At 41.9% G+C, this 13494-nt stretch overlaps 1 protein-coding gene across 1 annotated transcript in view; it reads left to right on the top strand.

Moving 5' to 3' along the window:
• The window catches only part of FGFRL1 (fibroblast growth factor receptor like 1), a 166843-nt gene that overhangs the window by 78675 nt on the left and 74674 nt on the right, over window positions 1–13494 (top strand). The window contains exon 3 of the mRNA XM_065735913.1: window positions 2485–2757. Within this exon, the coding sequence (XP_065591985.1) occupies window positions 2485–2757 (273 nt within the window). The remainder of the gene's footprint in view (window positions 1–2484; window positions 2758–13494) is intronic.

Below are 13494 nucleotides of genomic sequence, written 5' to 3'. Positions count from 1 at the left end.
AGCCACTGGAGGGAACTGATGGAGGGGGAAGGGGCTGTGGAGGACCCCACTGGTGTTTTACTTTTCAGGCTCTGAGAAATATACCCTTTTCCTAAATGTCACAAAGGTCTGTGAGTAGATCCTGTGACTGAGAGCGATCCAGCAATTCCTAAAGGTCAATCAAAGGAAAATGGCATTTAGGAGGACTGAGCTTTTCGCTGACCCAACCGTGTGACAGATCCAGAGGCAACCCCAGCGCCGTCAGGAGAGCTGCTTGTGCAGCCCGCCTCAATGAGGCACATGACGTGACTGGGAAACTATCTGATTCCTCCAGGTCTCAAAATTCATCAGGAGTCAACCTGAATGTCGGAAGGAAAGGGGTTTTGAAGGAGCCGTGAGGAGGAGGGCGCTCGCTCTCCACTGTCCCTGCTTGCCCCACACCAAACATTTTCCCCCAGCACTAATTATAGGTCTGCTTTTGCAATTTGAATATGCACAGAGTAGTTTCCTGGCTTGCAAGTAGGCTGTAAAGGAGCTACTCTTCAAGTTTGACTTGGCAGGGCTGCATGTCAGAAAGAACCTTTCCGGAGGGCAACCCAGAATTTCAGCAAAGCTTTGAAATTGTTTGGACACTTCTACTTCTTTACACTGAATAATGTTGAAGAATCTGGGGCTGGATCCTCATCTGGTGTGGATGAATTCCACTTCTTTAAGCCAATAGGCACAAATCCTGCTGGTGGGTGGATCTCTTCACTAAAAGATTCAGCAACGTGTCTGGTGTCAGATCAGCATTCAAAGGATTTCGGTGTTATTTCCCCATCCACAGATCTGGTTGGAGTTCCCTTACACTAAAAAGTATCAGCAGTGTGACTTACAGTGCTCAGAAAGCCCTGACCAGGCAGGATTTCTCACGGTGTTTTGCTGATTCTCTTACTGTACCATTAATTTCAATATCCTCTTCGACAAGTGTCTGCAAAAGATGTGCTGCAATGGTGGGATCTTTGCCTGGGAGTAACTTTTTTGGTGTAAGTGCTCTCAAGATATCCCCTCTTTGGGACTTAAACAGATCTCCAGAATTCGTGTGTCTAAACGAAGCCCCACTGTTTTAATCAAGCTCTTCAATTAAGCTAATTACTGAGTTTTGCACTTATTACTTACTCCTTTCTCAGTTTGAGCAGCACTTATGTTCACCAGCAAAGCTGTGAAATTCATGGGAGCAACTGTGACAGCAGCTCTGTAGTCACTCCTGAACTGGGCTGTATGTGCTGCCTTAGTCATACTGGAGAAAATTCTGGCAGACACTAAAATAATAGGAATTAGTCATGAGGAAGTGCAAATATGAACTCTGTAGTTTGTCCCAAGTGAGTCCTATCCTGCAAAACAGTGGAAACAGAAAGAAAACATGAAGGAGCAGTTTCAAATCCCACAAACATCTTGTGGATTTGGGTGCAACTCAGCATCAGCAATCCTTAGCAAAACATTTTGTCCTTATGCAAGAGCAGGGCACTTATTATCACACCCATTGGTACAGTATTCTGGGAAGAGTGTTGCTATTGCAGTTTTGAGCTGGGAGCTTGTGCAATGGACTGATTAATGGAAAGACAGATGTGGGAAAAAGAGACTGCTTCAATTTTTCAGAGCCTAGGGAGGAAATTCCAGGTTGAATTCAGCTATGGGACCATTCCTACTGTTGGAGTCTTTATCACTGCTTTTTCTACATATTGGCCTGTCCACATGCACCCTGTTATCACGTGGCAAACTGTGTTCACTCTGTAGCATACCAGGGATCCTCTGTTTTGCATGAAATTATCACCTTTCGCAAAGAACAAACATTTGACAGTTGGGAGAATCCAGCAGGGTTGCAAAGGCAATTTATGAAAATATCCTCTTTTGTACTGCAAGCAATGTTAACATGTCAGGCTGTGCTGTGCTTTGGTGAAGCATTATCCAATGAATGCTTTATGTCTGACAACTGCAGGCTTACGTGTCTCAGATAAAGTCCATATGGTGACTATTAAAGGGAATTACTGTACATACAACATGAAAGGGCTATAACTTTTTGAGGGGGGCAGTGTTGTTTTAAGTACCAGTGCTGTTACTAATTTTGCCTTCAGGATTGGTGTTAAGTTTAAAACAACTACAGTTTCTTTACCAAATACAGCTGAAAGGTTTGTGAGTAGAGCTCCTTTTTGCTATAGAAGAATGGGGCTGCTTTGGTAAAGGAAGAGAAGATCGCGCTTTCCTGGTGTGTTTGAGCTTTGGGTACTGTGAGCTGCTGCTGATGGTGAAGATGCAGCTTCATGTCTTGCATAACCCAGGATCTCTATTGGTGTACCCCTCTATAATCACCTGCATTTTTCACTCTAAAACATTCTTGGCAAGCACTTACTGCTGCATCTCTTTGTGTCAGTCTGTGTAGTGCCTTGACTGATGGCTGACTTTTAAATCTGTGCTGTATCACTGGCAAAAACAGAAACGACTCTACCTCTCTCTGCTCTTTCTTAGGCCCCCCGAGGATTGCAGATAAAGTGATCCATCGTCAGTCGGTGAGGCTGGGCAGGACCATCAAGCTCCTGTGCCCGGTGGAGGGCGACCCCCCACCCCTCACCATGTGGATGAAGGATGGACGCACCATCCACAGTGGCTGGACGAGGTTCCGTATCCTTCAGCAAGGGCTGAAAATCAAGGAGGTAGAAAGTGAAGATGCGGGAACCTACATTTGCAAAGCTACCAATGGTTTCGGCAGCACCAACGTGAACTACACCCTCATCGTGATAGGTGAGTCAAGCTACAGAAACACCAAGCCTCCCCTCCTCTGCAGGGAGGAGAGGGCGAGCTGATTGCTGGGTAGCTGTCAGTGACTGCAGATTTGCTTTGCTAATCATTGACTGATCTCCACTCTTAACTGGACTCTTCCAGTGTTTGAGGACTGCCAGAGCTAGCTGTGTTGCTGCACATCTTCTGCTGCAGCCGGCTGCAGGCAGATAAGATTACACAGTGACAAAGGTTACAAATAAACAGAAATGATGCAATAGCCCACTAGGGTCCAGATCACAATGAATTCCTCACAGGAAAGGCTGTGTGATAAGGAGAGGTCACACTGATCTTTGTTTGCTGTTGGAACAGGGTAGTTCTCAAAACAAACTTTAAGGTGCCCATAAAAAAGAATGTACAGCTGGAAGATCCATGCGCTGAGCTTTTGCAAAGTGTTGTCTTTAGGAGTAATAACATTTAGATTGAAACAAGGTTTCAAGGTTTTTAGATTGAAACAAGGGTTTACTTATTTCTGAAAGAGTGGTCAGGCACTGGAATGGCCTGCCTAGGGAGGTGGTTGAGGCACCGTCCCTAGCGCTGTTCAAGAAGCGTTTAGATGAGGTGCTAAAGGATTTAATTTAGTAGTTGGGTAGAGATAGTGATAGGAGGATGGTTGGACTAGATGATCTTATAGGTCCTTTCCAACCTTATGAACTTATGAACTTATGAAGGTTCAGAGATAGTACATGATTCAGGGATGCTCAGTTGCTGAGAAATTCACTTGATGGAGGCAGGATTAAAAAAGCTTTGGATGACAACTTGGTGATCATGGATTCTCTAGCTGGACTTCGGACTGGCCCCAAAGGGCTTGCTTGGCCTGGTGAGGGGATTTAGGGGTGAGTGTTCCTGAAGGCCCCCAGAGAAACTTCTCCGGATAATCAGAGATTCCTCTGTTCTGGCTGCCACAGAAGTGTGTTCACTGCCCTTTGTGTGTGTGGAGGGAAAGAGCTGGGAAGAGGCTGGATTTGAATTACGCTTGACATGCTGGCAGATACTGAAGGAGCAAAAGGGAATGTTACAAACAGAGAGGAAATGAGGTGTCTTAGCTCATGATGTTGCTTGGTCAGCAATCCAGGAATCTGGTCCACAGAGTTCTGTTTCTCTTTGGATAGTAACAGTGAGGATGGAGTTTTGGGCTCCATCCTGCTGGTTGGTACTTGGGCTGTGTTTTTTCTCAATTTGCTCTTCTTCTTGTTCTTAGCAGGAAGACTGCTATGGACTCAGAGTATGTAGCAAACACTTGACACTGCTTGGTAGAGGATTATCACCCGATAGCAGGGTGATTCTTGGAGAATGCACTTTGCAAAGCCATTACGGGAAAGAAACCAGAACATACGTGTCTTATCAGGAAAGAGTTACTTAGGTGAGGGAACACTTGCTGCTCAACTCCTGTAGCATCAGTGATATAAAACTGTAAGAGCCAGCTTATAGTTTACATACTGTGTTTATAGCTTGATTTTCTTCATATGCATTCCTTTCCTCTTTCATCCTTTCTTCATTGCTACTTTAAGCTGAAAGGGTGAGGTGAAAATAGTCTATAAAGACTAATGCTTCTACAGACTCTTTTGGGCATGGCTTCCAGACTGTTTAGTGTGGAGAAGGAAATGCTAAAGGAACCTGCTTCAGTCATGCTTGTGCTGTACACAGAAGTTGCCAAAATCTTTAATTTCTGTCATCCACTGTCTTCTATAACACTCAGGGTCCAAGCTGGCTACTGTTACTCCAAGGCAAAGTGTCTTTTGCAACTGTAAGACAAAGAAGGCCCTTAGTAGCATGATAGAAATGAGAGAGAAAAATGAGGAGGCTCACGGTAAAAGCTGACTTGCATTCAGGAAAGACTGAGGCAAAAATTGCAGTTCAGTTGGTCAGGGAATTTGGATTACCAAATTAAATTGTATCAAGAACAATAGTGTTCATTATATTTGGCTCTGAAAAGCCTTGAGCACAAACACCAGTTATTTGGGGCCTCATCACGCAGCTCTGGAAGGAAATGGCAAGCTCCCACCAGCCTCTGTGGGTGTGAGATTGAACGCTATGCAAACAAATATTGATAACCAAGTGCCAAGAAAAGGGTAACTTTAAACTAAACGTGTGGCAAGCATATGGAGTGAATTACTGTTCATCTCCTTGCCCCTTATTTTAATTCTGGCTAAAGGCAGTAATTCTTGGAGTTTTTACACTTTCCTACCTTGTCTCACAGTCTCTTACAGTGCACTGTTACTCAGTTTTTGAAGGATTGTTGCTGTCTCTCATCTCTAGTGAAGCAGAAGTGTTCACGTAATGTTCAAACCAATTTCTATTCATTACAAGAGTTTCCCTGAAAACAAACGTTCCCCTAGTGTCTTTTTTTGCCAAGGTCTGCAAGTAAATGCAAGGTATCAGTGTCTTATTCTTTCAAAGGATCCAAACATTTAATGCATTAGCCAGATGCTTGTGTTCATCATGGTGAAAATGCTTTTGGTTGAGAAAGGTCCTTTGTTGATTTTTGAGAAGGAGGCAGTGATTTAAAACCAACCACATGTTGGTTTTGAGGATGAAGATCAAATTGATGGAGCTGTTTTGTTTGTGTTCTGGAGAGCACAAACTTCATTAGGCACAGTGGCCTTTTGAACCATGTGGGCTCTCATTCTCCATTTCTGTCAAAGGAAGAAAAGCCCTCCTATAAACAGCTCTACTGCTGACACCTAATGTGTGTAAACCTTGCAGGTGTCAGACACGGGCAAGGTGGTTAAGATATTAAATCTAGAAGAGAATCAAATTATTCATTAATGTTGAGTATAAAAAGCATCTATTATGGCATGAAAACATCCTTGGAATTTCAGTAGTGATATCTGAAATCCATGCAGTAGCTTACTGAAGGATTTTGTAGTTCTGTTATACAATTTTAACTGACTTCTTCCATACCACTGGCAAGTGAAGAACTGTTACTGCTGTGTTATGTATGTATAAACTGCAGAAGGTTAACCTGAGGGCTTACTCGAGATCCTACAGAGTGCAGAAGCTGAAATTCAGCTGCACTGAACCTCTCTGCATTCAGTACTATATAACTCTCACTAAACTTCTATTAGTTCCTGTCTTCACTAGAGTACAACAGAGAGCCAACCAAAGTTTGTGACACTGAACAAAAGAAAAAAGTCAGTGGATCCACTGACATCAGTGAATGGCAGAGGTGAGCTCCCACGTTTACATGTCAAGCTGGTCTCTGTGAAATGTAATAATTTGGGTTTAAGTCTCTTCTCATGACACTTGTGGTTCTCATGACAGGCCTTGCTTGCAACCAGTTGGCTCAGTGCACGGGCACAGCAAACTTGGGTCTGCCTCTGCCTGTCTGGTAGACGTACCTACATGTTGCCTGTCTAGAGAACTTCCAGTCTGCAAGTGTGGATGAGAATTACTGGGTACAGATGGTAACTAAGGCAAAGAGAGATCAAGTGATTAATTCAAGACCATAGAAAATATGAGCTGTGGCTCAGAATTGAGTCTAAACTTCTTAAATGTCACCCTCCTCCTCCTCCACATCACTTAGTAAAGTCTTTTCTTCCTAATTTAGCATCTTCCTGCTGCTATGTTGAAAGGGAGTCTTCTCTTATTCTGGGATTTTGATCTTCCTTCTCAGACAAAGGTTTTGCCAGCCCACATGGTAGCAATTGGTTTTGTCCCTGCTTTTTTCTACACTCTCTCAGACTGCAGGACCCAGATCCCAAAGATCCAAGGAATCCTGATCTAATACACCCCTGCATGAAATGTAAGCCAGTAAAAGCAGATAACCAATATAAGTCAAAACTACAATTTCCTCTCCTAGCCAGCCTTAATAGCTTTTGTGGCTTACCACAAGATTTGAGATGCCAATTATACTGCAGACAGATTTACTAATGTTGGAAGAGGAACTCTTCTTTAATCAGCATTAAATCTGCATTTCAGTTATTAAGTACAGTGGTTCCTTATTATGGGGAATTATCTGTTGCTCATCACAATAAATGTGCTGTTCCTCCCCAAGAATTTACTTGTACAATGATGCCCATGAAAATCTTATCTTTGAATGTCCACTACATGTTGTTGTTTTCTATTCTTTTCCAGCTGAATCAATTCAGAAAAGCTGGTTTACAATCTACAGGTGTGGAACTTTATTTTGTTTTTAAATTCTTGCTTGAAACGTGTGGTTTCTTTACTGCAGAATAAAACTTCCTTGCCAATAAGCTATAAAAGGAAGCCTTAGGCCAAAGAGGAAGAAACAAAATATTGAATAACTGCTTATTGTTTGAAAACTGTCCATCCTGTGTACTGAATGAGGCACATTCTGCAGAAAAAAAAATCCTATTAGTTGTTTAACTGAAGCTTGAATCAAGCTGCATTCAACTTGGAAAAATTCTGAAGTAGCATATAGCTGTCAATTTCTTTGCTGCTTATCTTTTGATTTTACAGTCAGTTATGGATTCTTGAAGATTTTGGTGGGAAATAAGGGAAAAAAATAAAGTTCCTTCTTACGATGTTGTATCACTAGCCATAGACTACTGCACACACTTCAGACACTGGCGCAAAGGGCTCCACAATCTGGGAGGGTGCTGGACAACATCCACTACCATCCCTTCCTACAATAATAAACAGGATCACTTGTTCCAGGGGTCTGCTCATTCTCTGGAGGGAAACTCATTGATGAACACCTGTAGGAAAGACTATTAGTAAATATTTATGCTGTGGCATAATGACCTCTTTCACTAATGCACAACACAGAAGGCTTTTCACTTGCAGGAATGTTCTAGGTGAAATCCTGCAAGGTGTGCCAGTGTTGCAACACACAGGACTATTGCTACAGGTGCTACCAGTAGATACTTTATCTTGCATCAACTACTCAACCAACTGATGAAAGATCAGTCTTGCTGTATTTATTTTTGTGTCTGCATCCGTGCTTCTTATTACCTTCTGTAGCAAGGAAAATAGCTAGCATTTGTAGGCTTCTTGCTTCCCTTGATGTTTGTCAGTTACATAAGACATCATTGCATCTCAGCACACTATCTTGAAAGTTCAAGATTTTAAACCAAGGAACAGCTACTCCAGTGTTTTTCTTTCTTGATGTGTATCTCTGCCTGTCAGATTTGCTTTTTCTCTTTTCCAGGTTTATTTAGAGTAAGGTTTGTGGGAAGAATCTATCACTGTCCAGTTCACAGTCCCCTTTCTGCTGCGTGGCCCTCCAAGTGGCAAAGCCATGTGGTCCCCTTCTGGGCTTTGGAGCGGGAAAATGTTGATGCAGAGAGCAGCAGGAAGAGCACAGCTTGTCCTGACCATCAGATGTGTTAGTGAGAAATTGAGCTACATCTTGTTTTCAAACAAATCAAATTTGCTATTAAATGGCTACTGTCTGTCTGTTGCAATTGATTGCTTTGAGAATCCCTCCCGACATCAGAAGATTTATTTTTAGAGTAGTTTTTTCCTGCTGAGCCAGCTGCTATTTTATGCTTTTTACAACTTGACTAGAGACAGCTCTCTTGGATAACAGGCATGTGCGAAAAATTTGCATTAAAATAACCTTTTTTTTAACAGTCAGCAGAAGTATAAAAAAAAAAATCGTGGCAATGTCTGAATGGATATTTATTCTAATGTGCTTTTTTTTTTCTGCTCATAGTAGTAGAAAATACCAAGTGAAAAAAAAAGGCAAGTACAGTTAAATATGGTTTGCATTACAGTTCTCCAATGAAGTCATCAATCTGTGTCTCAGAACTCATTTACAGTGCAAAAGCTGAGAAAACATTTGTAGCCTAGAGTCAGGTGCCACCAGCCATCTTGGAAAAGCATGACAAATTCATTTATGTTTGGATTTTGGCCTCTTAATAAACTCCAGGGAACAGAGAGAGATGTGCTCAGCAATAAGATGTGAATCAACATTGAGTCAGCAGTGTGTGTACCAAGGGACTGCTAATGCTAAGCAAAAACTGAAATGAGTCAATGCTTTAAAAAATAAAAAAAAAAAAAGGTGCAGTATTTGTATTTGAGAACAAGGTGGTTGAGCTCATGCTAGTCGTGGTACAGATCTAGCAATCCTGCTTTAGCACGTTTACATCAGCACAAAGTGGAAAGGCAGTCCATCCAACATGGGACCGTTAACACAATCGCAGGGCGTATAATCATGACTAATGATGATTAGTCAGTTGTTATATGGAAATGAAGAATTCCTTGTGACAATAAACAGTAACAAAGTTCTTGCGTTTAATTTGTTAAGGCAGCTGGATCTACGTTGGTGGCCTTCTGTGCATACGCAGCCTGATTAACACCAGATGAGGATCTGGCCATAGTCACTGATGCTTAGTAATGGTTATGTTGCTAATTAAAGCTCAGTTTGTTTTTGACCTTTAGGAGCTGAGCTGCAAAGGGAAGCCTTGATGTACCTCTTAAGGCCTATCAACTGCAATGGCAGCGCAAGGCCTCATCAGTGCACCATGCAGTGTCACTGGGGTACAGCAAGACGTCTGTGTGGATGCTCAGGGCTTTGGATCACAGCAAAGCCTCTATAGGGGGTGGCATTGAATGAGAAGATCCTATGTGTGAGCTTGTAGGACGAAGCTGGTGATCTGCATGAACTGATCCTCTTGACTAGAGGAGACAGGCATGTAAAACATGAGTATTTTCACGTTTTGGTGCAAATACGTAGCTAAAGACTTTTCTGTTGGAAATGAAGCTCCTTTTCCAGTGGAAGTGACTCACCATTGACTAATGATTGTCTCATCCAGGCAAAGGCTCTTCTATCTGAGTATTTATTAGCTTAGGCGTGAATACACACACCCTTGTCCCTGTCCAGGGACAGTGCAAGCATGCTGGTCTGGATGTTAAAAGTCAACTAAGAGGTGTTCACATCCCCCATGTTGGTGGAATCATAGCATTGTTTTACTTAGAAGGGACCCCTAGAAGTCACGTAATCTAACTCCTTGCAATGAACAGGGACACCTCCACCTTGATCAGCTGCTCAGATCCGTTCAGCCTGACTTTGAGTGTCCCCGGGGACAGGGCATCTACCACCTTTCTTGGCAACATGGTCCAGTGTCTCACCACCCTTACAGTAAAAAACTGCTTCCTTATATCCAGTCTGAATTTTCCCTCTTTCAGTTTGAAGCAATTTCCCTTTGTCTTACCTGTAGTTTCAGTGGTGCTTCATTTCTTCCTCATTTGGGGAATTGCATTTAGAGTTGGTTTTGTCCTGGAAAATACTCACTGTCCTTGGAGTAGAGCGAGAAACAGTCCAAAATGAAACAATGGCTATTTCTGGGTTGTTGGAGAAAAATATTTTTACTATTTTTAGTCATCTTGATGAGTTTTGTGTTGGTTTGATGTCACAGCAAGCTGTAGCAATTTGTTCTTGAAAAGTCTATCTCTAGAAAGAGGTGATAAGGGGAGTGCTACTACTCGCTGTAACCATTCTAAAAATGACTGATCAAGAATGTAGCAAGAAGAGGTTTGACTGATGGCTGTTGGTGTGCAGGTGTGAAAGGCTGGAAAACGTCACAGGCAGGCAGCAGTCTTATTTCTTCCAAGTCCAGATCTATACTGTAATGCAGTGCTAATTCAGTAAAATGTCCACAGTTTTTACAAGATATTTGTTAGATTTTATTAGTTTCATTTGATTTTATAACAAACTTTCCAGTGTGCTTATCAATACATCATGTTCTGGCTAACAAAAGCCTCATTGTTTTGGGTATATCTCTTTTCCCCTTCGTGAAGCTGTAACATAGAAGCCAAGTTAAGAAGGTGACAACACCTGTTCACAATTTAAGGGAAATGAAAAGATTTTTTTTTCCATGGATGTAAGCATGAAATTCATACGTATGTATATGTACATATAGTTTTCCCCTGTACGCCGTCCTGTGGTAGACTGTGGCAAACCAGAGCTGCAGCCAGTGTAAATTTGAGGCGTGCAGGACATATGGATGCATTTAGCCCACAATCCTCTGCAGATGCTTTGGAGTGTGTATCTGCTGCTACACCCATGCAAGTATCAAACTGCAGCTCAGTTTGCTGCACAAATATTGTTTGGGAATGAAAGCAGTACAAAATGCCAGGCAGGCTGATGTTAAAGGCATGTTTGATCTGAGCAGTTTATGGCTTCTTTCTGTCAGATGACACTAATAGAATCGGCCTCTGACTCCAGTGGGTTTGTGGTGTACGTTAGATTTTTTTTTTATCAGCATGTCTGAGGCAAAAAACAGATTTTGCCTCTGAGTTTATTAATCAGAGTTAGAATTCTCCATTCTAATAATGGGCAGAATTTCAACCCATGTTAAAACACAACAATGCTGATGTGCACAGCTGCTGATCTGCTCACTTCTACTGGTCTGCAATGTTTACTAATAGCCATGTATCTGAGTAAAGCAAAGCAGTTTCTCCAAGAAGTTGGATTAGATTACAAGCCAGGGTCTCTTGTTAAGGGTCTTTTAAGTAATACTGCCCTGAGTAATGGGAGGCCATCATGCTAATTGCAGACCTGATCATCAACAGTTTTGAGATACCCGCCATCATGCCTACGGTCCTAGGATGACCAAATTCTTCCAGCAACAAAATCTTTCTGTTAACTTTGTACAGCTATGACTGTCTTCCCATTCTTTGGACAGTGTTTCCTTGGCACTTGCACCCCTTATTCTTGCCACAGACTGAACTTCACCTGGCCACACTGAGCACAGGGGACTCTGAAGCTGAGTTGTAGTTCTTGATCAGTGTCTGCAGAAGGTCTGTGCCAAAGAGCAGCATGCCCCATTTGTTAGCCAGTGTCCCCTGTTTGCCCTATAAATATGAGTAGTGTTTCATAGCTAAATTTAAATTCCTTTCCTATATCAATTAACTGGGAAATGCACAAAAGGCACACTTGTAAATTAAGGTACAGTGTGTAATGTTTCCCATAGAGAGAACAGCAGAAGTTAAGCTAGCTTATAGGGCATGAACTTGACTGTTGATTTTGAACACTCTTTCTTTATGAGTAAATGCACACACACCACTGATTGTTCATATACTGCTTTTCAATCCATGCATGTAGGTATGTTGACTGTTAAAATGTATGGCTGTAGAGGAGGTATATTTTTACATTCCTGTAGAATCTGGTTTCCTGTGCTGTGTTTGGCATCTGCATTAAGAAAAATATGAAGTAAAAACAAAAACAAAAAAAAAAAAAAAACAAAAAAAAAAAACCACAGCACCTTCTGGCAATTTGTGTATAAACCTATTTTTAAATCCAACTTTTTTTTGTTTGATGAGAGAACAAACATGTCGTACATTGTGCTTGATGAATAATAGCATTGTGCTAGAATGCTTTGATTCTTCCCATTTTATAGTAACGTGGGTTTCGTAGTCAGACGACCCAAGTGTTTACATTATACACTTCTGGCAATAAATTTGGAAAAGCAGAGAAAAAAAATACTAATCCCAGGAGCTCTGAAACCTACACTCCTTCTTGAGCATACCCTGTTAAAGACATTAAGTCCCTTGCAAACATCCATCTATCAGCAGTTGAGAGTTTGTAAAAGGCGTACTTTGTTCTGAACTCCCTGCCCTACTGATTATGCACAGTTCTTTTATTTTGTGAATAGGATGATGACCCCTTAGCCTGGTAATGATGACAGATTTATGTATTTTAACACCCAGACGCTGCCGTATTTGTTAAGGGCTGCCAGACTCCAGCAGTGCTGCAACTGTAGTTTATTTTCACTGTCAGTTTGTGCTGCTTTTTAAGGTGTTCTGCAGCCACTGGAAGCAGCGCTGCTGCTTTCAGAGGTTGAGATGTCAGGATGTTAAGAGCATAAGCCACCATTCTTGGACTGTTTCCACTCACAGAATGTCAGTTTTTCTCTGGTTGCACTGGTGAGGTGGAACCTGCTGCTCTCACTGAAGCTGAGGAAACGAAGGGAGAGATAAACCCCTCCAAGCAGTAAAAGAAATTAGATACCGTAGAATCTATCCCTAAACTTTCTACTCCCATAATGTATTTTGCAGCTCTGAAATAATGTTCTAAAGGGAACCTTCTTGTAATGTTTAGTAGAAGTGAAGAACATGAACATTATCTTACAATCTTTGCTGTTAAAGCAATGCATGGGTCAGCACATCTGTCCTCTGCATGGCGCATCTGTCTGTGATTTCTTCTGTATTGTTTTAAATTGCTACAAGTGGCAGAACAATAGGGAGACAAACAGTAAGAACAATGCTGTCATTTAAACATCAGCTAAATTACAAACAGCCCTGAACAGAAAATATTTCATGTAAATTAAAGGGAAGCAAGTAGTTTTATTTTCCATTGCGAATATCCAGTGCCACAAATGCTGTTGATGTCTCTCTTTTTTTTTCTCTCTTTCCATTCATAGAATCGTTGGAGTTGGAAGAGGGATCCTTAAAGACTACCTAGTCCAACTCCACTGCAGTGAACAGGGACACCCACAGCTCCATCATGTGCTCAGAGCCCCATCCATCCTGACCTTGAATGTCCCCAGGGATGGGGCATCCACCAGCTCTCTGGGCAACCTGTTCCAAAATTAAACCTCCCCTCTTTTAGTTTGAAACCATTTCCTCTTGTCCTAGCACAACAGACGCTGCTAAAGAGTTTGTCCCCTTTGTTCTCATAGCCCCTATTAGATATTAAAAGGCTACTACATTCCTCGTGTGTCCTGGAGAGTGTATATAATTTTCTTCCAGACACACTACAAAGTTTATAGGGCAAGAAATGCAGAATATGGA

Source organism: Cyrtonyx montezumae, unplaced genomic scaffold (assembly GCF_038088225.1).
Source record: "Cyrtonyx montezumae isolate F1298 unplaced genomic scaffold, pur_monq_1.0 scaffold_2, whole genome shotgun sequence".
Classification (NCBI taxonomy): Eukaryota; Metazoa; Chordata; class Aves; order Galliformes; family Odontophoridae; genus Cyrtonyx; species Cyrtonyx montezumae.
Note: the sequence above shows the minus strand (reverse complement) of the source record. Positions and strands in the feature narration are given on the sequence as shown.